Consider the following 27,396-nt stretch of genomic DNA (forward strand, 5'->3'; position numbering starts at 1 on the left):
TCCGGCAGCGGCGGCGGCGGCGGGAGACTGGCTGAGCCCGGCCCCGCCCGCCGCTCCGCCCTCCTCGTCAGTGGAAAACTCCGGGACTCACGGCGCTGACGCACGCCGGGCCTCCCGCCCGCCGCCCCGCCCCGCCCCTCCCCGCCCCGCCTCAGAGGCCCCGCCCCTCCCCGCTCCAGCCCGAGCCGGCGCAGCGGTCGCCTGCCTCCCTGCGGACTCTGACCCTGAGCCGGCGCCGCGGACGCTCTCGGCCCCCAGCCCCCTCCGCTGCCCTCCTCCTCTCCGGCGAAGGTTCCGAGAGTCGCCGACGCTCCCCGCCGGCGGAGCAGGATCGGGAAGGTCCATACCTTTCCCTACGGCCCCCGTTTACAGATCGGTAGACTGAGGCCCAGAATGGCGCGCAGCGTCTGTCAGGCCACCGGGCGGTGGCATAGCCCAGGGCCCTTACACGCCCTGACCCCAACCTCGCCCGAGGCAGTTGACTGTAATCCCGTCAAAAGTTCCTTCCTCACCCTCCTTCCTACCACCTCCCCCTACCCCAGCTCCCCGCAGATCCGCCTGAAAAGTATAATCTGGAGAAGAACCAGAGGTGGGTGAGGTGGGTGAGCAGGTCATCCTTGGTCCTGACCTTCACCTCTGCTCAGGAGCCAGAGACTCTGCAGAAGCCCTGAGCTAGGGGTTTCTGGAACCAGCCTACACTATCCCCACCGCTACCAGATCCCTTTCTTGGAAAAAAAAAAACAACTCTAGTTTCTTCTGAGCCAGACCCTGGCCACTTAAAATGGCCCACTGCCTGCTCTGCTCCCGCCAAGGCCTTTCCTGACTTGGGGCCAACTCTCGCAGTATTACTGCACCGGGGAAAGTGTGTGCATGCCCGAGCAGCAAGTTCTGGGCCAGAAGGCCACCCGCTGTGGTCAGCCCCTACACACCACGCGTGCCCTGAGCGTCTCTCCCCTCGCACCTTTGCTGCAGGTGTTGTTCTCGCCTGGAACGCCTTCCGGCCCTCTTGCTGCTTACCAGAATCCCATCTCCTTTAATGTCTCTCAGCTCGAACTGCCTCCTCCAGGGAGCCTTCTGTGGGAGCCTGACCCTCCCCCTCCCAGTCCGGCTCCCGCTGCATTCTGGGTTCTTCTCTGACTGTCCTAGATGAATGTTGTCTGGGACTAGCCCAGCCCTCAGGATTCCTTTCTACCTAACTGCAGGTGGGGGGTGGGGGTGACCTGTGCTGGCTGCATGGCATCTGAGGTAGAGATGATGGTAGGACCCCTGTAGCCACAGATGTGAATATAGAGGGGGTCAGGAAGGGTCTGCCTGCCCTTTACCTTGCCAAGAAAGAATGGAGTTTGGGGGAGGCTGGGGTCCCTGTTCTTCTTGGATGCCTCAATGTGCCTACCTGGGGGGCTTGCAGGGAGAAATGTCTGGATGGCTGGAGCCCACCCTCCATTGACTTCCCAGCGCCTTCTGGATGAAGTCTTAACTCTGCGGGGCCTACAAAGCTGGAATAAGCAGGCCTTTGCCCCACCTTTGCAGCCTCACCTCTTTCTCTTCAAACTCCCACCCCCCACTCCCTTCCCTGCGCCTCCATTTTCATGTCTTTGACGTGTGTCAGTCTGTCTTTTTATTTGTAACATCGGTACAACCGCACAGTAGTTTTAATTTACACACGCGGTGTTCTGTTCTATACCTTCTTAAGTTTGTTCTGCCCTTACCTCTGCACTCCCAACCCACGCCCTTGATAACCGCACTCCAGCCCTGATTGCCAGCAGTCAGTTCTTGGGGTGTGTCCTGCTCATCCTGATTTAAACTTCCAAAGATGCTAATCTCCAGCCTGGTTTGCACCCACTTAGATATATGGCTTCTTTATGCATTTCCATGTGAGTTGTCTGTGAGCATTGAGAGGGCAGGGACCATACCTGACTATCCTTTCTGCTTGTACTCCTTAAGAACAAAAAAGGTATTGAATAGATTGTCTATGGGGTAAATGTCTATCAAGAGCTGGGGCTCAAGGAGAGGTCAAGGCTGGAAGTGGGGAGTCTCGGTGTGGCTGAGACAGCCCTGGAAGGAGTTGAAAAGCTACAGAGCTGAGTGTCCTTTGCTGGAGGTGACTCAGCCCTTAGGGCTACTAGGCGTGTGGCCACCCACCCACTCCCACCCCCCTCAAATATTTAGCTGCACTGTCTCCTATGTCTGCTAGGTTGTAGACCTTGCTGGTCCCAAGGAATCGTTTCTTCCAGTTCTCCTTTCCTGTGTGTGTCTGTCTCTCTCTCTCTCCCAAGTCTTCCAGTTTGTAAAGTGGGGGCATTAGACCTGAGAACGCCATCACCTTCAACATTCCTTGAGTTAATTTCTAGAAGATGTTGCCTGCTGATCAGGTAACTGGGCAGGGTTGAGCCCTAGAGTTAATGAGGGTCTCTGGCTGTCTCAGTTTGCATCTGCTGAGCTGTTTATGAGGGAAACCAGATAGAACAGAGACCAGGGCAGGGGGTTGGCAAGGGCTGGAGTCAGGGCTTAGAGCAGGGAGCCCAATGGTCGATAGGATTTGGGAGGCAGGAAGAGAAGGGAAAAATAAGGGAAAATATAGAATGAATCAAATAAGTGATGTGTTTTCCCTAGAAAAGCATCTCCCTGTCCTGGGATGGGCTCACCAGATGTTCCCCAGATGTTTGCTGATGATGAGAAACATCTTCCTCTGGGATCACAAGTAAGTTCTTCCTGTTGGTAGGGAAATGAAGGGTCTGTTCCAAGGCAAGGAGGGTGGGGTCTGGAGCAGCATCCATTTGTGACTATGGCACATGCATAGGCAGAAACATACCCACACATCCTCAGTGAATTTCTGAATACTTAGGGGAGTCCCACAAGTTTCTCAAACATTCAGCATCCACAGACCACCCAATTTTAGGTAAATAAAAAACCTCATCTTAAATAATATTTTTTTAAATAAAAAATTGATTCATTTCCATCAGAAAGATGAAGATTAAAAGGATAATATTTGGGGGCACTCCCTGTCCCCCTTCTGATGTCTATGTTAGAAGCTTTCTGTGTCCTTTTTCACTGTAATAAAACTTCTGCCACACAAAAGCTCTGCATGATCAAGCCTTGTCCCTGATCCTGAAGCTAAATCTTTGGAGACCACGGATCCAACATCATTCACCATAAGCTATGAACAGCTTTGATAAGTCTTAATAATATTATGAAAGTGTTAGTCGCTCAAAAAAAAAAAAGAATTTTTTTAAAAGTATCAAATGTGGGAAGATTGAGATTTCACCAGATTTGCCATACCTCACCGGTGTGACAGTGAATTGATACAATCAGTTTGGAAAATAATTTGGCAATACCTACTAAGACTAAATTATATGATCTTGTAATTCTACTGTTCCATATATTCCCAAGAGAAAAAAGAACTTCTGTCCACTGAAAGACACAAGAGTGTTACAGCAGCTTTATCCATAACAGCTTGAAATTAGAAACAACACAAATGTCCAGTAGGTGAGTAGAAACAATTACAATTTCTCATACAATTAAATAGTACACAGCAATGAATCAAACAATGGCCTCATATAAAGATAGGGATGAATCTTAAAAACAGTATGTCAAGTAAAAGAAACCAAGCACAAAGAAGAATAACTATGATGCCATTTATTTATGGGAAGTTAAGAACCAGGCAGAATGAAAGCACAGAGGTAGATAACGTTACCTTCAGGAGTAACAGGCTAAAGGTGTGACTCCCAGGCCAGCAGCCACCAGCATCACCTGAGAACTTGTTAAGAATGCAGATTCCTGGGTCCTCCCCAGACCCACTGCATCAGAAACTTGGGCAGCGGGAACCCAGCAACCTAAGTTCTAACTAGCCCTCCACTGATTCTGATGAGACCCACTGAGCTAAGGTTGTAGAAAGTGAAACCCAAGTAAAGGGGACTGTCTTCAAGCACATTTCTCCAACATTCTTGTTTATTTAAACAGGAAGACTTTTTAGTTTAGATCTGTGGATTGAAAATCTGAGCAGTTGAGTTCTGGGTCAAAGGGTTTTAACAGATGCTGCCAAATCGCCCTCCCCAAAGTTGCACCAATTTTACTCTCAACCAATAGTATTTGAGCATGCCTGTTTCCCAACACCCTCCCTGGCACTGAGTGTTATCAAACTTATTGATCTCTGCCAATCTGATGAGAGAAACCAAGAAGAGATCTTACTGTTTTAATTGCATTGCTCTAATTATGAGTGAAATTGAGGTTCTTATAAGCCATTTGTGTTTCCCTCTAAATCATGGTTTTATATTCTTTACTTGTATTGTTGTTTTATGTCTTTGAGGATTAGGGAAAGAAGCCCTTCTGTCTGTCACACATGTGGCCCTTAATCCTGGTTTGCTTTTTAACTGGGTTGACAGTGTATTTTATCATACAGAAGTTTTACATTTTTATGTAGTCGCATTTCTTAAACATTTACTTTAGGCATCCTGGTGTTTGTGTATTACATTCCCTTGTCATAATATTACAGATAAATTCACCCATTTTTTTTTCTAGAGTTTTATGATCTTATTTTACATTTATACATCCTTTATCTTTTTGGAATCTACTTTAAGGAACTGTATAGGGTTTCCATTTTCTTTTTTTCCCCTAATTGATAAATTTTCCTACTATCTTTTTCTTTTACTATAAATGTCACCTTAAACAGAAATTGAATTCTCATATGTTCCGGAATCAGTTTCTGGTTCTCTACTGTGGTCCACTGGGTTGTCTGTTTCATCTTTGGGTACCAAATTGCTTTACAAATTATAATTTCAGAATGTGTTTTATCATGTGATAGATGTAACCCCATCGTATTACATTTCTTTTTCAGGGCTTTCCAGGCTCCTTATTTAATTCCTCATTTGAGTTTCATATCATTTTTGGACAAGCTCGCCCCTAAAAAAAGTCCTGTATTTTAGTTAGAATCACATTGAATTGATACAGTAATTGAACATTGATGTTTTTATAACATTGGGTTTTGCTATTCAAAAGCTCAGTTTAATGTTCCCTGCATAATATTCATAAAGGCCTTTATATGTCTTTTAAATATTGTTCTGAATATTTTTTTGATTGCCGTTGTAAGTGCAATTTCTATTTTCTGATAAGTTGTATTTTTTTTATGTATGTAAAGAAAGGCTGCTGAGTTTTGTATATTAACCTTTGTAAACTGCTATCATCCTAAATTCTGTTGTCTGTAACAGTAGTACATTTTTCAGTCACATCATCTGTATGTAATTTAGCTATTCGGTTATGGTTTTGTTATTTTTTTGTTTGGCCACATCGTGTGACTTGTGGGAGCTTACCTCCCTGAGGAATTGAACCCAGGTGCAGCAGTGAAAGCATGGAGTCCTAACCACTGGACCACCAGGGAATTCCCAAGGTTTTGTTTGTTTTAAGCAGGAATTGATATGGGACATTTTTCAAATGCCTTTTTTGGCACATATTGAGATGTTATGCAGTTTTCCTTTGATGTATTTTTTTTCATAATAGTGGTTAACACTTAATAGCCAGTTGTTTTTATTATTTTCATAATTTTATTTATTTTTGGCTATGCTGCGTCTTTGTTGCTACACAAACTTTTCTCAAGTTGCAGGAAGTGGGGACTACTCTTTAGTTGTGGTGTGTGGGCTTCTCACTGTGGCGGCTTCTCCTTTTGCTGAGCGTGGGCTCTAGGGCACTCAGGCTTCGGTAGCTGTGGCTCCCTGGGCTCTAGTGCACAGGCTCAGTAATTGTGGTGCATGGGCTCATTTGCTCTGAGGCATGTGAGGTCTTCCCAGATTAGGGTCTGAACCTGTGTCTCCTGCATTGGCAGGTGGATTCTTTACCAGTGAGCCACCAGGGAAGCCCATTCTTTGATCTGTTAATATGGTCAATTTTATTACAGATTCCCTAATATTGAACCACCTGCACTACTAGAATGAACTTACTTGGATACAATGGATGATTCTTTGAAGATATTGTTAATTTATATTTGGTAGTATTTTATCTGAGATTTTTGTACCTCATGTTCTATCATATTTAATTACTAGTTACTATTCAGATTCCCCACATTTCTCTTTATCTTTTGTTTCTTCCTAGGTCATGAGCTGATGAAGTCGATTAAAATGTACTTGTGTCTTATCCAAATTTGTTTGCATTTGCTGTATGTATATTGTTATTCTCAACTCATATCCTATTCTTGATTTTGAAGCTATGCTATTTGGTGCCTAGAGATTTCCAAAAACTAGATTTATAATGTCTCTCATGTTTAACTTCCTTTTCTCTCATTTAGCAATTTTGTTTTGAATCTGACCTTGGCTGATGGTAACTGTTCCTCTGGAGGAAGAAATGGCAACCCACTCCAGTATTCTTGCCTGGGAAGTCCCATGGACAGAGGAGTCAGGCAGGTTGCAGTCCATGGGGCTGCAAAGAGTCCTGAGTCCTGAGCACGACTGAGCCACTGAGCACACGTGCGTGATGGTCATGCTGTAGTCTCAGCTTAGTATTTTCTTGTATACCTTGGTTTATATTTTAACTTTTCTGAGTTACTTTGGTAAAGATGTCTCTCTTCTATAGAATGCTGTTTTATGATCTGACGAGAGAATCTTTTTTTTAAAGGATGGGTTTATCCTTATTTACATTTCTTGATATAACATGTATCATTCATGCTTACTTATGTTATCTTCTGCTGTGTTTCCTATTTTAATGCTTCCTCTGTTTTCTATGTTTTACATGTGTATTTTTTTTTGTTTTCTTTGATGTGTGTGTGTGTGTGTGTGTGTGTGTGTGTGTGTGTGTAAGCACACGTGTTTGTATTTTGGTCTGATGATTTGAAGGTTTATAGTCTGTTTTTAATTTTTCCACTGCTTGCCTTTATATTGATCTATTTCTCTGCCAAGAGAAGAAGACCTTCAAATGTAGGGAAAGAGTCATATTCTCAAAGGGCTGAGCTTTGCCACCATACTTCTGTCTTCGAATTCTTGATATCCCCAGAAACAAACAAAAAACAACAAAATTCTTAATATTCTCAACATGAAAAATGGTTATAGTCTCGCCCTGAAGCCAAAGGTTCAGGATAATCAAGATCTGAATGTGCCACTGAGATACTTCTTGAGTGAGCCAGCCACCTACAGCAAAGAGCTATCGGCACCACAAAGGGATGCTGTATCTCATCTCTTATTTCAAAACCTCATGTGAATATCTTACCCTCAACAGCCAGCATACTTAGTTCAACAGTGTCTTTTACTTTCTGTCCATGTCTCCGCAGTCTTCTGAAAAGGCATAGTTGGAGAGGCATGAATGGAGGGCATTGACTCTTCTTGCTATTTGTTTCTGCACATATCGAGATCAGGAGCCAGATTGTTGCCTGACAGCTGGTCTTTGTGAATACAGTCGTGTGTGGTTGGTGTTCAGATGCAAGTTGTGTGTGTGTTTTCTTTTAAATCTCATCAGTTAGCGTACCAAGAGATAATGGCACACTCAAAACAGTATCATTTTAGGAAAGCTTATTTACAAAGGGACTACTTACAAACATGTGGGTGTAGGAGCACCCCAAGGGATGGTACAGTAACCTGGATGAGCAGCAGCAGAGCTGTTACTACAAATAGGCCTGAAGGTGGGGTCCAGAAGGTTACTATAAGGGAGAGAACTGGATAGGCTGGCTGCCTTGGGAAGACCAGTGGCCCCCACTAGAGGATACATCCAACCCACAGAGACTCACAGGCAGGAAACCAAAGGACTAAATGCCTTGATCTCTTTCTCTTCCCTCTCCTTTCTCTGCTGGGCCTCACCATGGCTGAACCCAACTGGAAGCCAGTAGCTCAGTCATTTAATCTTGCAAAGAAATTCAGTGAGAAGTAGAACAAAAAGTCAGCAGGTACATTTCCCTCCTGTGTTTTTGGAAAATATGTGGCAAGCCTGACACATTAGTATTGCACCCAATAGGAATGCTTTCAATGATCAATAATCTAGTACCATTTACTTGTGTATTGTAATGGGAAGGTTGGAAGGTGGAGAAGGCAATGGCACCCCACTCCAGTGCTCTTGCCTGGAAAATCCCATGGGGGGAGGAGCCTGGTGGGCTGCAGTCCACGGGGTTGCTAAGAGTCGGACACAACTGAGCGACTTCACTTTCACTTTTCACTTTCATGCATTGAAGAAGGAAATGGCAACCCACTCCAGTGTTCTTGCCTGGAGAATCCCAGGGACGGGGGAGCCTGGTGGGCTGCCGTCTGTGGGGTCGCACAGAGTCGGACATGACTAAAGCGACTTAGCAGCAGTAGCAGCAGCAGCCACTGACATAATGTCAGTACTGGTGTCTCTAGAATTCTCTCAGATTTTACCTTCTGCTGGTTGCTTCATATCTGCAAGACAGCTGCCCAAGCATCATGACCATGGTTAAGTTAGGAAGAGGGGGGAAGGCAGGGGATACCAGCATGTATATCCATTTTCTAAAAAAACAAAACCAAAACTTTTTATAGAAATACCCTCAGCAGACTTGTCATCATATTTCATCGACTAGAACTGGATCTCATGTAACAAACAACAAGGGAGACTGGGAGAGTGGAAAATGGGCTGGTCATGATTGATTTAGACCACTTGTAATTAATTGCCTGAGACTGGAGACCTTGGTGCATGGATCAAAATCAGGAATCTGTTATTAGGAAAGAAGGGATGGAATACATTTCTGGATCAACAATGAACAAAGCTTGCCACAAGTGGTTTGTATTCAACAATAAAGCCCTTTGTCTGCTAGCACTCACTCCGGACAGCCATTGCTCTTTCACACTATGTGCCATTGATTTTATGTGACATCCAAAAATGTTGTTTGATCAAGTAATTTTGCCAGGAGCTTGCTCTGCTTTTCCTCAGTAGCCTACGACTCAGTTTACAAGTCATGGTTTGAATTGTGTTAGTTTCCACTGTAAGGTAGACAACTTGAATGATGCCTCTCTGGGTTTTACCTTTTCTCTGTCTTTAGTGACAAAATGTATCCTTACTACACTGGACATTTTACCCATATTAGCGAAAGACTTGATTGGTTTTCTATCTAGCTTACAGGATCTGATGTGAAGAGGATGCGAAAAGTTTCAGTGGGCTTCCTGCCACTATTTGACAAAGTTTCATAAGAGATGATCCCTCTGGGGCTAAAGGAGATGATTACCAACTAACAAAATTCCATTTTCAGGTATTCATTACCATATCTGAGTCACACTTCTTCTTTTTTTCTGTTTGTATAAAATTATCTCATCCTACACACTCATTTACCCTGGTATATGTGGTCATAATTTATACTGCAGTATTTTTGTTGCTATTTTCAATACTATTTTTATGCTTTAGTGAACCTCCTTTAAACTACTGATCCATTTTTATGATTTGGGGATATACTACCATATAATAGTAACAATAAAATGGAAATATAACACATGAAAACAATCATGCGTAAAAGATGTGAAAATCTTTTAACCAAGCTGAACTAGAGTCAATGGCATTCTCTTTACTATGAACTGAGCTGAACTGGCTGACTCACTTCTAGTGTACAGGTGCTCCTACAAAACCATGATGATGACTATAAAGATAATGGGATTTCTGTGGAAATGATCACTGACCTCACATTTATGAAATGTATGGGAACAAAATTGCTTGTCTGTGTAGCAGACCCTGCCATGCGCCACTCATATCCCCCTCACACAATTCTCACATGTGTTCATGGTGGTTTCTGTAGGGCCAACAGGAATGCCATCCGATGGAACTGGAGCACAGTGTCCAGGGCCAGCTCCTGCAAGAGGAAATTCATTTCTGTACCATCTACGGAGATGTGCAGTGAACCAGGGCCCTAGGTTCATTCAGGAGCGGAGTGGGCGGGATCTTAATGAATCCAGTGAATCTCTGCCCTCCCACGTGGAGTTGACAGATATGACGTGAGATAATTTACTTACTGGAAAACACAAGTATACTAAGGGCCACAATAGTAACATCTGTGATGGTTTAAAAACATGGCTGCAGATTCTTTCACACTTATCAAAAGAAGGAATGTAATACCTCTCGCCTCTAATATGGGCCGGTTTTAATGACCTGTCTTGAGCAAACTGTGGAAGAAGTGATACTGTACGATTTCCAAGGTAAGTCAGTAGGTGACAGAGCTACTGTACGCTCAACTGTTAGGTCGAAGGACATTTTCATTTAAAATTCTGATCCGATTGCCAGGTTGTTCTCCACTTCTCTCCCGTCCTTCCACCCCCGCCTCCCACCCCCAACAGTGGATAAATACTCCTTTTGGATCAGTATACTGTTTCAGTTGCCATTTCTTTACTACGGGAGAAGTGAAGCATCTTTTTCCTTGGAACATCGCCTGGGGTCAGAAGACCCAGCTGGAGACAAGAGCGGGACTCAGCGGAGCCAGGCGGCCCCGCCGACAACACCCACGGCTCCACTCACTTCCCCAGCTCCTCTGTTTTTCGGCGCTTTCCTTCCTCCCCCACAATATTCAGATTCCTGGAACCAGGCTCGGTGACCTCACGGCGGTGACTTCACATCCGGGACCTTCTGGGAATTCTCAGCAGCACTTTTTCGTTAGAAAACTAACGAGGGAGGAGGAAGGGGGTGCGTCCGGGGAGGGACGCCGGAGCTCCGGGGGAAGGAGGGAGGGAGCCGCGCAGAGGCCTCTTCCTCCTTCCGGTCGGGGGTGGGTGGGGCTGGCAGCGGCGTGCGGCAGGGCTGCCGCCGGCGAGACCTGAGGCCCCGCCCCCTGCCTCTCACTCCCCCGCCCCGAGAAGGGCGCGCGCGCCTCCCACGGGACGTGGATCCCGGCGCTTGTCGCTACAGGTTTGGGACCCGGGGCCCCAAGCTGATCCTCTGCCACTTTTCTTCCGAAGTTAGGTCAACGTCTTACTTGGCAGCCCTGCCACAGGTGGGGAGCGGGTAGCTTCATGGGGGAAAAAATTGTGTGTGTGTCGCTGACTGGCAGGTACCAGTGGGGGCGGGGTACGGGAAACGCAACAAATCCAAAGTTTACAGTGGCGTTTTCTAAGCTACAAAACTGCATAAGGTTGAGAGGTCAGAGAAGGACAACCTCCGTGGCTTTTGTTTCCTTGAAGGGGTTGCCTCAGAGCTGAGTCTTCAATACAAAGCTATCCAGAAATGACAGGAGGGCGAAATGAGGGGGGCTGCTTCTCTTCCATTAAAAAAAAAATTTTTTTTTTTTAGAATATATTTTACAACTGTGGTGGTTAAAGATGAAGATACTAATGTTATATATTAAACTGTTCTCTATAACTTCAAAGTTGTTTTTTTCCTTCTGATTCTGAAAGAAATTAGAATATTTTCATGGACCCCTCAAGTATTGTGGGCCTGAGGCTCCATCCATGCCTGCTGTGCCCATTGGGTAAGCTAGCCCTGGACAAAGGCCGGGCAGCATGACAAAGCCTGGATAGAACATTAAAGGACCTGGAAGGTCTGATTCTCTTGGGGAAATGAGAGAGGCTATAAACACAGGTGGCAGCTGCACAAGAAGGGCCTTGAATGACCTGAGGAGTGTGGATTTTATGGTGGAGGTGGTGAGGAGCCACTGATGGGCCTGACTGGAGGGTTGACCCTGGGATAGGACTGGAGGTGGGCTGGCTGTTGCCTTAATGACATCCAAACTTTTGCTGAGCCACAGTTGAGATGGAAGGAGGGGAAGGGGAAGCCACAGATTGATGTGAGGGCGCTGGGACCTGGAGAAGCCTGGGCTGACTTCTTTGGGTCATCCCTCATGGAAAGGAGAAAGCAAGAGGAGATACTGTACTGGTTCCAGGACTTCAGAAAGATCAAATGAAAAGTCCTTCACCAGCCACGAAGCAGGGAACCTACCTTAATAGATGTTTAGGGGGCTTCAGGGCCACCTCTTGCCCAGATCTCCGCGGTGGTTCCTACTAGCTATTCCATCCGCCTCTCTCCTGCGCAAGGCACCTCTCCAAAGCTCCATTCCCATTGGGCTGTTTTCCTGCTCCCCATGGGCCAGAGGACAAAACCACAGTCCTCACCTGGGCATTTCCAGAGTTCAGAATGAGAAAAAACAGACTGGGTTTTCAACACCCCTACAGTAGATCAGTGTTCCAGAATCTCATTTGGCTACATGTTTCTCAGTCTCCAATAACTGCCCTTTCTCTCCCACCCTCCACTCCCTGCCAGAAAACAAAAAACAAACCAAAAGCTATGCTTGACTCCCGCCTTCCAATGCAAACACTGGTCTTCCTCCAGAGCAGGCCAGGCCAAAATCAAGGGCCGGGACGGGAACTATAAGGGAGAAGAACTGGGCTCGAATGACTCATTGAAAGACAAGTCTTCATTTATTCACCATAAACCATGGATTGAGCTCCTACTATGTGCTTTTGTACCACTCTAGATACTGGAGATACAAAAATAAACAAAGAAGTGGTTGGCATGGAGATGATACTCCAGGGGAGGAAGACTTGGCTGTGGAGATGGCACTTTCCAAAGACGATCACGTAGAATATTACCTCTTCCTCATCAAAAGGTACTAATAACCCTTCTATTCAGTCTAGGCAGACTTGTGACTCATCTGTAACCAACAGAATGCAGCCCAAGTGATTTTGTGTGACTTCTGTGGCCAGATCATAAAAGGTGATGCAACTTCTACCTTGTTAGTTGGGACACATGCCTTCGGAAACTTGAAATAAAATGCAGGAAATCCAGCCATTCTGAGAATGCCATACTTTGAGGAGGCCCAGGCCACATGGAGAGGCCATGCATATGTGGTTTGTCTGACATCCCAGCTGAGGTCCCGGCCAAGTAGCCAGCATCAATTGCCAGGCATTTGAGTGAGAGAGTTTTCAGACCCTAACTGTCCAATTACCCCCAGCCTTAGACTGAGGCTAAGTTGAGGCCCCACACATCATAGCAGAGAGACAAGCCATGTCCAGTGTGTTCTATCCAAATTGCTGACCCACAGAATTCATGAGCATCATAAAATGGTTTTTTAGACCACTAAACTTGGGGTGGTTTGCTCTGCAGGAATAGTATCCAGAACACTGACATTAAACAAGCAAATATGTGAACAAAGATAATTTTATATTGTAATAGGTCCTCAGGAAAACAAAACTAACTCAGCATGTTAACTTGGAGGAAGGCCTCTATAGATGGGGAAAGGGGGCGGGATAAGTGGGGGAGGCAAGGGAGGTATAGATCAAGAAAGGTCTTTTTGGAGAGACATTTGAACTGGAATGTGAGTGAGAAAGAGCCCAACCACTAAAGATCTGGGAGAAGAGACTTCTGAGCAAAGGATACAGCAGATGCAAAGGCCCTGAGACAGGAATCAGCTTGGTGTGTTCTGTGAAACCCAGGAAAGCCAGTGTAACTAAGGGAGATGTGGGTGAGGAGGAGAGTAGGGCAAAGAAGTTGGAGAGGAAGCTTGAGAAGCAAGTCATTCTGGTCTTAGAGGCCGCTGAGAGGAGTTAGATTTCAGACTGAGCGAGCTGAAAGCTTGCAGAGGGTATTATACAGGAGTGACTTGGTCTGGTAAATTCTTGATAAGGGCTTTAGGTGCCAGGTAGATGACAGTCTGTAAAGACAGGGCAAAGGGAAGACCACTTGGGAGGCTATGGCAGTGGTTCAGTAAAGCGGGGATGGATGGTGGCCTGGGACAGGATGATAGCGGTGAAGATGAGGACTGTTGGGTAAACTCGGAACAGAGGCAGTGACAGAGTAATGAGAAGGGAGGAGGCGCCCGGCCGGCAGGAAGGTCCCGGGCGGGGCTGCGACGTGGGTGAGGACCGGAACCCGCATCCTTCTGGAATCCGGGAGGGAGGCTCTGAGCTGGGGCTGGCCAGGACGGCGCGTACTGGCGTCCGGCGTCTGCCGCGCGGAGCCTGCCCCTGGCTGCGCGCCTGCCTGCCGGGTGTTTCCCAGCAACGGCTACAGCCACCCAAAACGTTCCGAACCCAGCGGCCCGGGTGATGTCATCGTCACCTTGGAGACAGCGGCTGGGAACACGCCCCCTCCAGGCACGGGGCGGAGTCTGGGCACCCACGCTCCTCTTCAGAGCCCCACCCCCTCTCGGGCAGGAAGGGAAGGTGGTGCTTCGGGCTCCGCTGCAGGTGGGATGGGAGGTGTGCAGGGCCCTGGGCGAGTAGCTGCTGGTTTTCTTGGTGCGCGCTGCCACCAGTGTGCTCACCACCTACCCAACAACCTCTCCGGTCTCTTCCTCGTAGGCCGCCCCCTTTAGCTGTTAGGACTTGGCTCTTCATGTCCTTCAGGTCACTTCCTCAGAGATGCCTTCCCCAACCACACAAGCTAAAGTAACTGCCAACCTTCTTGTGGGCTACTTGTTTTATTTCCTTTGCTCCCTTCTAAAATTACCTTCTCTGTTTGTAATATGTCTTCCCATAAGATCAAGGATAAATTCTACCATGTTCATCTGTATTCCCTGGAAGGAATCTGGCATGAATTAAGTGCTCAATAAATGTTAGTTGGATGAGTCAGTGAATTCGCTCAATCATTTCATCTCACACATGGGTGCATTTATTCGACATTTGTTCAGTGCCTTCTAGGCACTCGTGATAAGCAGTAAGGATACTGAGATAAACAAGACAGGGACTCCACCTGGAGGTGAGAAAAAGAGATAGATTAAAACAAATAATTATAATATGAAAAGTGAACTTCCTTGAATTCCAGACACTGGGCCTATCTCCAAGCACTTTATGCATATTAATTCACTTAATCTTCACAATAGTAAGCACTATAATCGTCCCCACTTAACAAATGAGAACACTGAGAACAGGCATGCCTTAAGCTGAGACCAACAGAGGGCAGTGGAGGGAAACGTGGTAAAGGGGGGTTATAGTAAGATGTGTAGCCAGCCCAGGTAGGTAGATTTGCTGTCTTAATTGCTCACAAACACCAGTCTTCCAGGTGGCAGGCTGCTTCCAGCTCAGAGCTCTGCTGCCGCAGGGGAACACCTGTCAGTGGGGCAGGCAATGATGAATCTGGGAGGGGTGTGGAGGACTGAGCCCTGGGTGGTAAGATGAGAGCCCACCTGTTCAATAAAAGCAAACTGTGGACAAGTTCCTACCTAACCTTGTTGGGGGCAGGGTGTGTGTGTGTACGTATGTATGTATGTAGGGGTGGACAATTGTTGATAAAGCCCCTTCCTGTTCAGAAGGGTAAACTCAATATTCAAAAAACTAAGATCATGGCATCTAGTCCCATAGCTTCATGGTAAATAGAAGGGGGAAAAGTGGAAGCAGTGACAGATTTTGTTTTCTTGGGCTCCAAAATCGCTACGACTGTGACTGCAGGCACGAAATTTAAAAAACACTTCCCTCTTGAAACAAAAGCTATGACAAACCTGGACAGTGTATTAAAAAGCAGGAATATCACTTTGCCGATAAAGGTCTGTATAGCCAAAGCTATGGTTTTTCCAGTAGTCATGTACATCTGTACATGTGAGAGTTGGACCATAAAGAAGGCTAAGTGCTGAAAAATTGATGCTTTTGAACGGTGGTGTTGGAGAAGACTTGAGAGTCCCTTGGACTGCAAGATCAAACCAGTCAATTCTAGAGGAAATCTACCCTGAATATTCATTGGAAAGACTGATGCTGAAGTTGAAACTCCAATATTTTGGCCACCTGATGCGAAGAGCTGACTCATTGGAAAAGACCCTGATTCTGGGAAAGACTGAAGGCAGGAGGAGAAGGGGACGGCAGAGGATGAGATGGTTAGAAAGCATCACTGACTCAGCGGCCATGAATTTGAGCAAACTCTGGGAGATAGAGAAGGGCAGGAAAACCTGGCATGCTGCAATCCATGGAGTCACGAAGAGTTGGACACAACTGAGCAACAACATACCAAAGGGTATTTAGGAGATGCAGAAATTATACTCACTCCCACCTCTGGGTTTTTGCGTGTGCTCATCCGCCTAACTGGCACTCCCCACCCCTGCCCATTGCCCGGTAATTGGCTTTTTGTTACTAAGATCTCAGTTGAAAACTCTTTTTCCCCCCTTGGGGAGATCTGCCTTGGCTACACTCTCTAAGGCAATCGCCTGTCGCTGTCACGTGACATGTTTTATAATTCCTACCACACAGTGGGAGAGTGGCCTAGCCTGTCGCTGTCACGTGACATGTTTTATAATTCCTACCGCACAGTGGGGGAGTGGCCTAGCCTGTCGCTGTCACGTGACATGTTTTATAATTCCTACCCCACAGTGGGAGAGTGGCCTAGTCAGGTACGTCACCCTTATTCCTCATCTGATATTTCCTATTTATTCATAGTCTCCCTGCCTTCTCATTCGAGAGTCAGTTCCTTGAATGTGATGGAGTCTGATGATCCCATTAGGCCTTACCTCTGGGTCCATGCTGCCCAGAACAGGTCTGGCATGCAGTAGTTGCTCAGTGCTGTTTGAAAGTATGGAAAGGGTCCTTTACCAGATCTTCCTGGCTTTCCAGGCTGGTCTGTGCCCGCCCCTTCCCAGGAACCTCTGCACATTGTGCCTGGTCTGACCCGGAGGAAGTGACCCAGCAGTCTTGGCCATTGGAGTTCTCCTGGCTTGTGGCCCTCCCTCCTTCCTGGGCCTGACTGGGCCATTCTTCCACTCTCGGCAGATTCCACTCCAGGGAGATGTCCAAGAACCTCTAGGTGGGGAAGCCAGAGGTGTGGGGCCAGCAGTGTATGTATGTGTGGGGGCGTGGGAGTAAGGAGAGTGGGGGATGGGTGGCCCTCGCTGGTTCCCAGCCAAGATGGTAGAAGAAGGGGGTGGCTTTTCTGAGCCTTCCAACACTGCTGCTTGCAGGAAAACAGGGCAGCTAGAGATGTGGCTGCTTTTCCCCTGGAGTGAGAACCCAGACTCTGTGTACAGACAGACACGGAGAGAAGGGAATAAAACTTTGGTTTATTAGACTGTATCCTTCTTCTTTGGGGTACAAAGTGAGAGGCTGTGGGGGTGGAGAGAATCTTTGGCTTCTAGGGACATTGGTGATCGTAGACTTTGTCTGTGTGAAATTTGTGCTGCCAGGATGACCCGCTGAATGAGGGAGGTGCTGATGACGGGGCCCTTCTGGGGCCCATCAACATGTAACAGAGACCAATCCGGCTGGCCCTGTCTTCTCTAGGAATTAAAGAGCAGAAGGCTGAGAACATTTGACTCGTATTAAAGAAATAAAGATTGAAAAAGTGGAAGGTCGCTCAGGGGGCTCAATCGCAGGCAGTGGCATGCAGACTCACTTGTGTTGGCGTGCGGGCCAGACCTGTGTGAGAAGCGTGTGTTTCTGTACACATTATATGCTCCACAAGCAGCCACAAGCCCCCATTCTGTTGCTGGGCTTGGGCTACTCCGGAGGGCTTCTTCCCTACCATCCCCCCCTGCCTTTTGCAAGAACCTGGCCCATGGATGCTACTGATGAAAGGGAAACTGCCCCTGGATCTCAGAACATGCCCTTTCTTTTTGGTTCTTTCTCCGTGCGTGCAGGAGGTGAGCACCCACCTCCGTCCCGGGTCCCTGGAGGTGGGTGGAAGACTGTGGTGGCAGATGGAGGGGCTCACTGCGCAGTTGGTGTGGGGTGGCCACAGGGCACACGCAGCATCTCAGCTTCTGCCAGGCCGGTGCTGAGCCCAGTCTGGCTGTGCAGAAACTGCCTCATCAAGGGGGAAGTGTGGTGCCCGAGGTGGGGGCCTGGGCCCCTGGGTGGCTCGGCGGGCTCAGTGACCGTGGTGGGGGACACGAGCGCTGTGGTCCTGCACTGGCCCACCCTCTCAGTCCCTGCTCCTGTGGCTCCATCGTGCCGGGAGCCACCCGGCGCTGTCTGCGGCTCCAGAGCACTCTTCTGCCTGGTGGGCAGGGCGCTGGCTGCAGCAGGGCCAGGTGGTGGCGGTCCAGAGAGCTGGGGGGCCTCTTTCTCTCCAGCCTTGTGCCAGATATCTTTCTGGTGGGGCTGAGTCTGGCATTCATCCTGCGTGAAATGTGCCCTCTTCACAGAGATCTCAGGGTTGCCCCTGGGGCTGGCCTCCTCCGGAAGCTTCCTTGTGGCCGACTCCATGGAGATAAAGGTTGGGGAGGAGGGTGACTCCCTGCTGAGAGGTAACGCTTGGGGAAGGTGCGAGTCTTCTCTCAAGGCCTCCAGCTTCCTGGTGGAAGGGGTGGCCGGGGCTGCTTGGCTTCCGGCCTCTGAGTGATTTCTGACCTTGGCTTGACTCTGGACCTCAGTATGGCTTGTAACCTCAGTTTGGCTCTTGACTAGAGTTTGACTTTTGACCTCCTGGCCTGAGCAGTTGGGCCTGACTCTCCCGCTGTCTGTGACACTGATCTCTTGAGCACTGTGTTCCTTTGGGGGTCCCTGGGAATGGCCCCTGGTGTTAGTCCCAGTCTGGAGGCTAGACATGGAGCTGAGTGCCTTGTGCACAGCCTCCTCGATGTCCAGCAGCCTGGCCAGGGTCTGTTCCTTCAGCCGGGCCACTTCTGTGCTAACCCTCGTCAGCTCCCCAAAGGCCTGCTCCACCGAGGCCTCAGGCTTGTGGGGGGTAGCGGGAGCCGGAGGGGCTCCTGGTAGCTGGGGCACAGCCTCAAAGAGCCTCTGCAGCGCCTGCACGTCCACAGTGCTTTCGGCCTCCTTCTCCAGAGCTTGCACCTGGCTCAGGAGGCCCTGGAGCTCTTGCTGGCCTCCCTGCAGAATCTCAGGGCTCTTGGGGGCCCCTTGCTGGGAACTGTCCGAGCACTTCTCTCCTGTGAGGCTAGGGCCCTGCTGCAGTGAGATGGGGTGGCTGCTGAGAGCTGAGAGCCTGAGGGGGTCAGGGCTGTGGTTGTTGCTGCCTATCGCCTGGCTCTTGGTGGGGCTGGGGGCCACGGTGCTGGGGCCATGCTGGGGGCTGGGCTGGCTCTGTCCAGCAGGGCCCTGGGGTAGAGATACTCGGCCCTGGTCTGCAGCGATGGAGACCCTGTGTGGCCGAGGGTCGTGGTTGGCTGTAGCAGTCTCACCTTGTTTGTGTTTCCCTTGCCCCCCCTCCTCAGCGGCGCTGTGAGCCAGGGCTGCGGGCTTGGACAGCCAGCGAGGAAGGGGGAGCTGGCTTAAGTGTGCAGGTTTGGGGGGCAGCTGGGGCTTTTTTCTCAGGTGTGTGGGAGGCTCCGGTTTCAGGGTCTTTGTCTGTGGCTGCCCAGGGCTTTTCTGGCCAGCAGGGCTGTTGTGGGAGTGGAGAAGGGGGTCTTGCGTGGGCTTGGAAGTCTGCCGGATGGAATTCTCATCATGCCTGGGTTGGGCTGGGAAGTCCGGTCCCGTCACAGAAGCTGGGAGAGGAGGAGGAGGAGGAACAGAGGCGTTACGAGAGTGCAGACTGGCACCTGCCGCCCGAGGCTCAGAGGCCCGAGTGTGGTGGGCTAAGGCAGCCTTCAGGGTGGTCTCTGCAGCTTGGAGGCCCCCTGGGCCGAGTCCTGCCATCACCTTCTCTGGAGGCTCCCAGGCCTTCTGTGTGTGGCCCCCCAGCTCCTCTTGCCCGGGCCCGAGACTCTGACCCAGGCCTTCCAGGAGTGGAAAGGGTCCTTGCCCAGATGGCCAGACAGCCCCGGGTAGGTCAAAGGTCCTGGCGGGATGAGCAGTGTAGATGCCATCCTGAATAGTCACCCACCCCCCAGATAGCCCTCCAGGCAGTGCTTTCTGTTCCCCACTGACCTTGCTGGGGGCTGCTGGGATCCTGGGGTTGCCTCCCGCCAGAGGCTTGCTGTTGCTCTGGGCAGTCCCTGCGGCCGGTGCTTGCGGAAGCCCATCCTGGGTGGGCAGAGAGGCGGCCCCAGGGGTGGGGCCCGGCTTGTGCTTGCTCCGAGCTTGCTGCTGCAGGCTTTGGGCTTGGGCTGTTGGCGTCCTTCGACTCTGCATAGTGACCTGGAGGGCTGGAAACCTAGGTCCTGGGGGCATAGTCATGGCTCCCTCTGACTTTCCTAAAGCTGCCGTCCCTTTCTGCCCAGTGCACCTGCTTTCCTGCTTTTCTTCCCCAGCCAGAGAGACTGCCTTTCCAGCGGCCTGTGGGGCGCAGGGGGTGGCCCCCGGCCCTCTCAGATGCCCCATCCCCTTGCCAGGGTCCAGTGGGGGAACGTGGATGATGCTTTCAGCTGGGGGCAGCTTCTGGGCCCCCTTGCTGGCCGGCACTGGACTTGAGTCAGCCGGCGGCTCCCACCGCAGATTGTGCAGGCCACTCAGGTCTCCTTTGTTTATGCAGCCGGCCAGCAGCTGCACACTGCTCCTTTCGGGGGCCCTGCTGGCTAGCCAGGGTTGCAGGGAGTAGGCGGTCAGCGCCACCAGGCCCCGCTCTGTCTCCTGCATCACCAGCCCCGTCCTCCCCGCCGAGGTCCCGAGGCCACAAGCCAGCAACTGCTGGAACTCAGGGTCCATGTCTTCGATGCTCCCGCTGCTGCCTGGCGCTGGCAGCTTCAGCGGCTTGAGGTGAAGCTGGCCCGCGGGGTCCTCCTGCACCAGCAGCCCCTGCTGGTCCACGTCTGCCCGGCGCAGCACTTGGCGGACAATCCTGGGGAGTTCCCCAGACACCAGCTCCTCCTTCCGAACATGGGGGCTGTCCTGCCCTGGGCATGGGAGCACGTACCTGGCGAGGCAGAGCTCCCCTGGCCCTCGGGCCTCCATGAGGATGCCTCCATGGTGCAGGACGCCAGGCGTGGCATGCAGCGTCCGCAGGGTCCCCTCGGCCGCAGTCTCTTGCCTCTCCGGCACCCCCTTGCCCGAGGGACCCACGGGCTGCTCTTCCTGGAGGTTGCCCCCTCGGATGCTCTCAGCTGCCAGGGAGCCCATGGGGCAGTTCTCAAAGAGCCAGGTGAACTTGTGCACTGAGCCCGCTGATATGGGCTCAGGGATTTCCCTGGGTCCCTGGTCTTCTCTCTTGCCTGCCTCCAGAGCCTGGAAAACCTCCTTCTGACGAGACACCTGCCCCGAGGGGATGTCCACTCTGCTGCAGTACCGCACGGGCCCCCTTCCGCAGGGGTGGCCCGCGGCCTGCAGAGGCTCAGTTTCAAAGACGTGTCTCTCCGTCTGTCTTTCCCCAGCCTGGACCTGGCTCACCTCAAGGTGCTGCTCCTTGGAGCCTTCAGGCCAGTCCGGGGATTGGGGCGCGAACATCCAGGTGCACGACCGTGCCTTGCTTGTGAGGTCTGTGACCTCTGACCCCTGCCTCTCGGCCAGCTCACTCATCGGGCACGTCTCGAACAACCAGCGGATGGTCTGCACGTCACCCTTGTGGGGTATTTCGGGCTGAGGGCCTCCCTGAGGCTTTCCTTCTTCTTCCTCTCGTTCCTGCTGCTCCCGTTGGTGGATTACCTCCAGGGGCTGTGTCTCAAAGAGCCACCGGGTAGTGCCCACATCTCCAGCCACCACTTCCTGCTGGGTGATACCCCGCACCACATCGACGGTACTGGGGCTTCGGCCTAGTCGGTCTAGGGGCTGTGTCTCAAACATCCACTTGTAACCCTGCACGTCACCTCCGACTACCTGTTCTCTGCTGACGGAGGTCAGGGCATGGAGGTGACCTTTGCCATCCTGCATGGCGTACACTGGGGACCCTGTGTCCTGGGACTGCCCGGCAGAATCAGTTCCTTCTGCTCTGCATATGCTCCCAGGGGCCAAAGCTTCCCCCTGCCCGATACTGTCCAGGGGAAGGGTCTCAAAAAGGTTCTTGAAGGTCTTCACATCTCCCTTCACCCCATCCCTCTGGGGGGCACCCTGAGAGAGGGTTGGTGCTGAGGGGTCAGCATTGGATAGATGCTCGTTTGTGAACCTCTCGCCCTCCTGGGGACCCACCCGCTGGAGATGACCCACTTGGACATTGTCTCTGAGGGTGTCCAGGGGCTTCGTCTCAAACAGCCACAGGGTGGAGCGGACGTCACCGGGGACCACTGCCTCTTTGGGTGGGGCCTCTGCTCCGGCCTCCTCTTCCCCCTTGAGAGTGTCTAATGCTCGGGTCTCAAACAGACGCCGCTGCTGCTGAACATCCGGACCAGGAGGGATAAGGTCCGGGGATGGCTGGAAGTCCTGCTCATCCACTAAGATCTCCCGGATCGCATCCAGGGGCTGTGTCTCAAAGATCCAGCGAGTCGCGCTGACATCAGGCCGGGCTGCCTCCTCCAGGGAGATCCCCCGGATCACCCGCACCTGGCTGGGGTCCCGGTTGATGGCATCCAGAGGCTTGGTCTCGAAGAGCCAACGGCCAGACCTCACTGCGTTGCTTTGGATCTCCTCCCGGTAGGCGGCCTTGACCTCGTGGATGGCGCCCTCTGAGTCCTGGATGGCACACAGCGGCTCTGTTTGGAATAGCTTCACTGTCTTCTTCACATCGCCTTTCAGCTCCTGGATCTCTGAGCGCAGCTCCAAGGGGCTCTGCTCCTGGGTGGAGGGGCGGGAGCCAAGGCGGTCCAGTGGCCGTGTCTCAAAGAGCATCCTGGTACCCTGGACGTCTCCACTGGCTGCAGGCTCCCTCACTGTAGCCTCTGATGCTTCAGCACGAACTGTCAGCGCATCCAGCGGCTTTGTCTCAAACAGCTGGCGGGCTGCACGCACGTCCCCTCCAGATGGCCGAGGTCCAGCCGGCTCCTGGTTTATACTATTAGCAAAGGAGCCTTCCTCAAACTTGCGGGAGGTGGCCTGGACGTTGCCACCAGGCACGGACTCCTTGGCAGGTGGCTTCTCATGGTCCCCAATGGCATCGAGCCGCCAGTTCTCAAAGATCCAGCGCATGCATTGGACATCACCCTCGGTGGGCTCCTCGGAACCCAGGACCTCAGCCAAGTCTTCGGCCACGGCCTCAGCCAGATTCTTGCGGAGCTCAGGGTGGATGTGCTTGTAGAGGCGGCGGAGCTCGCTGGCTTGCCGCTGCTGGTGGAACTTGGAGAAGGACTCCTTGGGTGGCGGCGGTGGTAGATCCTCCAGGGCAGGTGGTGGAGGGAGGGGCAGGTCCTCTGTAGCTGCCATCGGGATGGTTGGGGTGGGGGCCATCTGCGTCTGGGCATTGGCCATCCTTCTGAAGAGAGGGGGCAGAGATGAGGATGGGGTTGGGGGATTTCAGTGGGGTGGGGGTTGGTCATAGAGTAGCCCTAGGTGGCATGTGCTTAGAAACCACCCCTCTCCCTTTCCAGACCTCCCCGGGGTCTCACCCCGCTACCTGAGTGGTTGGTCTGTGACTAGTTTTGAATTTAAGGCATATGGAGCCATCCATCATGTGGGTCCCTGCTCCAGAATCACCTGGGTTGTCACAGAGCCAGGAGGGCACTACAGGCTTTGAAACTCCGTCTTCCAGTTAAGGGGTGCCCAACCCGGCAGTGGGAAAACTGTTCCTGTCCTGTCCCATCCTTGCCTGCTTTTGCCAAAATCAGTTTTTCCCTAGTAGACTCCCAGGTGAGTGGCCTGGGGGAATTCTGATTTAAGGGATCCCAGCCAGGGAGAAGCAGATCCCTAAACTGGTGACTGGGCTTCCCTGTTGGCTCAGACGGTAAAGCATCTGCTTGCAATGAGAGAGACCTAGGTTTGATCCCTGGATTGGGAAGATCCCCTGGAGGAGGGCTTGGCAACCCACTCCAGTATTCTTGCCTGGAGAATCCCATGGACAGCGGAGCCTGGCGTGCTACAGTCCATGGGATCGCAAAGGTTTGGACATGGACACGACTAAGTGACTAGCACACCAACTGGTGACTATTTCTCATGGAGACAAATAGTTGTCAGTCACGTTTCCTTTCTCACCACCAGAGGGCGCACTTGTCCCTTTCACTGGGGGCTGTCCAGCCTTTAGCTTTTGGCTCTCCGTTCTCAGGCCAGGGAGGCAAAGCAGGGGCTGGCAGCTCTAGCTGCAGCAGAAGCAGTAAGGCTGAGAGAGTGTTCACCAGTTGTCTCCCAGTTAGGCAGAACTCAATTCTGAATCCTAACTAGGGGTTTTCTGAGCTAGGGGGACCTCTAGGATCTTCTGGCCCAACCAGTCTTGATTAAAGATGAGGAAACTGAGGTCCAGAGTCAGATCTCGGCGAATGAGGCGCAAGCAGTGCTGGATCGGGGTTTCTAAACACTTTAGGTAGGAAGTGTGACGCTTTCTCAGTGGCTGTGGTGGCCCTCTGTTTCCCAGCAGACACCCCAGGAGGGGAGGCGGTGAGACTGAGGGCCTTCCTGCAGCGATAGCCTCACCCCTTGCTCACGGACCCCGTGCCCAACTGTGTGCAGCACGAACCTCCTGTGCATGCCTTCTTTCTCCCTCTTCATGCCCATCAGCTTCCGCCAAGGCACTGCCCCCCACGGCCCTGGCCCACCGCTCAAGCCCTTCTCTGGCCTCTGGCCTCACTGTCTTATCTGTCTCGTGACAGGTGTGCTAACAGTCCCCAGAGGCCAGTAGGGAAAGAATGAGAAGCACGTCCCCCCCTCACTGCCCCTGACCCACAGCTCTGCTCCACGCTCTGTGCTAAATATAGCCAAGGACCTGGCCTCCACACAGCGGCCCTGGGCCGGGGAGAGGTCAGGCTCAGCCAGTGGGACCCTGGGAGCCTGACCCGCCTCGGCTCCTTCTCTGCCCTGGGCTCCCTGATCCTGCCTCCTGAGCTGGCGTTTGGCCCCTGGCTGCGGGATGACCAGTGCTAGAACCGTGTTCTGGCCACAGGGACCTGGGGGTGGGGGAAGGGCTTCCGTCTCTCAACTACCTCAGAAGAGGGGAGACTAAGCCCTGCTTGTCCCACTCACACCCCAGCCTGTCCTCTGAAGACATCCAAGGAGTAGGCCCTCTAAAGTCGGCAGTCCAAGTCTCATCACACACTTCCTTTAGCCTGAGTTCTCATGAGGACCCCCTGCCAAAGGCAAAGGGGACCTTGATGGTCCCCACGTCCTCCCTGTCCTGTCACCAGTGTGGCCTGAGCAGATGGCAGGTATGGGCCACCAGCTCCACCCCACCTCCACCGCCTCCCCCAGGAATCTCCAGAATCCCTGCTGTGGTCACATGTGATCAGAATCAGAGTCCAGAGGGGGCAGAGCTGAGGACCCGCCAAGGTCACTGAGCCCAATCCCCTCATTGTTCGGAAGGGGAAACTGGCCCCCAGAGGGGAAGGAGCTGACCCTGGTGGCTCCACCACGCGGTTACAAGGTCTTCCCACCTCGTTTCTCAAGGATGGGGACCAGGCGGGGTGAAGGCCGAATTCAGAACTGGTGCCAGACTTTGGGTAAGGCCTGAACCCTAGGGGTGCCCCTGAGCTTGGCCTCCCATGACTGGGCCAGCCGCTCCGGGTGACCCCCGCTTTTGCCTCCAAGTCTGCTCTTTCTTGGCCCAGACCCCTTCACACATCTCTATACTTGGGCAGTATACTCTAGCACTCAGACCTGGTCACCCCAGCTTTACCCCCCAGATCTTCCTTAAGGGCTTCCCTACTGGGCAAGTTGATGGCCCACATCACACCCAGGCCCTAGGCCATGTGGGGTGCCGGGCTCAGGCCAGCCCTGGGGAGACATTCCTGAGCCAGCTATGCCAAGACTTCTACCCACAGCAGCTGGGCACGGGGCTTGTCCTGGCAGCATAGTCAGGCCCCCTTGTCCTCCCCCACCTCTTCTGTCCAGACACTGGGCCTAGCTGGGGCTCCTTGGAAAGAAAGCCTTAAGCCTGAGGAGCTCCGTACCTGATTTTAAAAATCACAACTCCAGACCACCTCCTCCAGGCTGTTTCTGGATTACGCCAGACTGGCTGGGACCTGCCCCTCGGTAGGCCTCCGGCCTGTGGCAGCCACTCTGAGTGCTACCATGGGGCTCACGGTAACTCTCTGGCAACTTCCTTGTAGGATCTTTATATCAGAGCCCTCCACTCACCCGCTCCAGGTGTGTGGCCCCACCTTCCTCCCCTCACTCAGAGCTTCCACTAATACACGCTGCCCTGAGAGGGGCCAGAGGGGGTCCTGGCCTGGAGCACCAGCCCCATTGGTGTGGAGAGAAAAGGAGTGGGTTTCTCACCTGCGGGTTCTGCCTGGCTGTTGGGGTTTGGGGTCTTCGGCAGGTGAGGCCTGCGGCTCTGTCGGTTCCTCTTGTTTGGGCTGCTCTCACTCTGCTGGCTCCGTCGGACGCCTTCTCGCTGCCCTAGCTCGGGGTCTGTGTCCCCTGCCAGCCTCAGCAGCTGCCTTTATCTGGCTGGTTAGGGGGTGGGCCGAGGTGGGGGCAGTGGGGGAGGCTAAGGTCAGAGTATGAAGTGGTTCAGTTATTTTTAGGGCTCTGGAAGTTACTCTCCATCTCGGGCATCAGTTACATGTCCTTTCTGCTAGGGAGGGGAAGAGGAGTGAGTGGGGGAGAGCTTCATTCATCCAAGTCTCCTCTGAGGATTGGGGTCAGTGACTCAGCTGTGGTGTGGGGTGCGGACATCCCAGACTATTCTGAGGGAATGAATAAGGAGGAGCATCTGACACCTGGTCAACTTGGCCCCCCATCCTGTGAGCCCCCACGTCTCTACCCCAGCCTCTGACTATGTCTGACGTGTGGCGTGTGCCCATCCTGCCAGGAGACTGGAGGCCCCCTGAGGGCAGGCCTAGGCCCTTGCTCCTCATTTCCCAGCCCGGATACCCCTGAGAGTAAGGCCCTTCTTCTCCCCACTCCTGCGCTAGACCTTTCCCCTGTCTCTTCCATCCCTCCCCGCATCCCACCGCACAGGTATATACAGCCCTGAGTGCACACAGCTGGGTTTGGGGGAAGACATATTCCAGGCCCCGGTTCTTCACCGGGTCCGGGATTGTCAGAGGATTCCCCAGCATGGTCTGCGGTGTTCACAGCAGATTATCTGGGTCTTGTTTACTGTCAGGCTCTCGCCTCTGACTCAGGGCCCAGGCTTTCTGGGAACGGAGGAGAGGGGAGGGGCAGCACGCGGGGAGCTGACTCGGGGGTTATTTCTGACCCGGAGTCATCAGCTTCCCGTCACAGAAGGAGTATGTGTGTATGTTTGTGTGTGGAGGTCACGGCTGCCCCTCCTTGGCTGCCCAGAGCCCAAGGGCCTTAGTAGGCTCCAGAGATCCTGGCATTTAGGCTGGGAAGGGCAGTGTGGCGAGGGGCATCAGGAGACCATGCAGAGCACAAATGACTGAGGCATTTTGCCCAGGTTCCATGTCGAAGTTGTGTTCCGCTAGCTGGCAGAACAGGGTCTTTCTTCTGACATCCTGGGTGCCCTCTGGTGCCAGGAAGTGATGCCAGGCACTGCTCACTCTTTTCCATTGAGTCAGCGTCAGGCAGGCAGCATTGGCCTGGGGTGAGAAGAGGGGCGTCGGGGAGCCCTCCTCCCTGGCCTCCTCTGATTCCCGCCTTTTTGCCCTTTCCTGCCCTAGCATGTATTTCCCGGATCCTGTCTCCCTGGGAAGGCAGGAATATACCCATCCTCTCGGGCCAAGGGAAGAGGAGCCTTAGTGCCTACCCTCTGGAGTGGTTTTGAGACTTGAAT

General features: G+C 52.0%; 2 protein-coding genes across 13 annotated transcripts in view; one reads left to right on the plus strand and one right to left on the minus strand.

The window, feature by feature from the left end:
• The first annotated feature begins 79 nt into the window (after positions 1-79).
• CCR8 (C-C motif chemokine receptor 8) overlaps positions 80-27,396 on the plus strand; it is a 144,020-nt gene continuing 116,703 nt past the window's right edge. For 8 of the 10 annotated variants that reach the window (XM_059879479.1, XM_059879473.1, XM_059879474.1 and 5 more), the window contains exons 1-2: positions 10,739-10,891; positions 12,368-12,499. The gene's annotated coding sequence lies outside the window, so the exon portion shown is untranslated. Of the gene's footprint in view, positions 2,373-2,613; positions 2,702-3,390; positions 10,892-12,367; positions 12,500-27,396 lie in introns of those variants that run through there. The other 2 variants (XR_009492259.1, XR_003031867.2) reach the window with 1 other exon arrangement.
• XIRP1 (xin actin binding repeat containing 1) lies at positions 16,851-26,074 on the minus strand. Of its 3 annotated transcripts, XM_015459414.3 has the most exons (3): positions 25,932-26,074; positions 19,638-22,983; positions 16,851-19,255 (listed from the first exon to the last, which is right to left on the minus strand). In XM_015459414.3, the coding sequence occupies exons 2-3, from the start codon at positions 22,977-22,979 to the stop codon at positions 19,247-19,249; spliced, it is 3,351 nt and encodes a 1,116-aa protein (XP_015314900.1). In that variant the 5' UTR covers positions 22,980-22,983; positions 25,932-26,074; the 3' UTR covers positions 16,851-19,246. The 3 variants fall into 3 exon arrangements, with proteins under 3 accessions (XP_015314900.1, XP_005222458.1, NP_001232857.1); XM_005222401.5 differs by having other exon boundaries at positions 16,851-22,980; NM_001245928.1 differs by having other exon boundaries at positions 16,851-22,983; positions 25,932-26,070.

Source organism: Bos taurus, chromosome 22 (genome assembly GCF_002263795.3).
Source record: "Bos taurus isolate L1 Dominette 01449 registration number 42190680 breed Hereford chromosome 22, ARS-UCD2.0, whole genome shotgun sequence".
Classification (NCBI taxonomy): domain Eukaryota; kingdom Metazoa; phylum Chordata; class Mammalia; order Artiodactyla; family Bovidae; genus Bos; species Bos taurus.

What these genes read in the sequence shown, in the direction of transcription:
- XIRP1 (XM_005222401.5), bottom strand. Translation starts at nt 22,979, where the DNA reads ATGGCCAATGCCCAGACGCAGATGGCCCCCACCCCAACCATCCCGATG.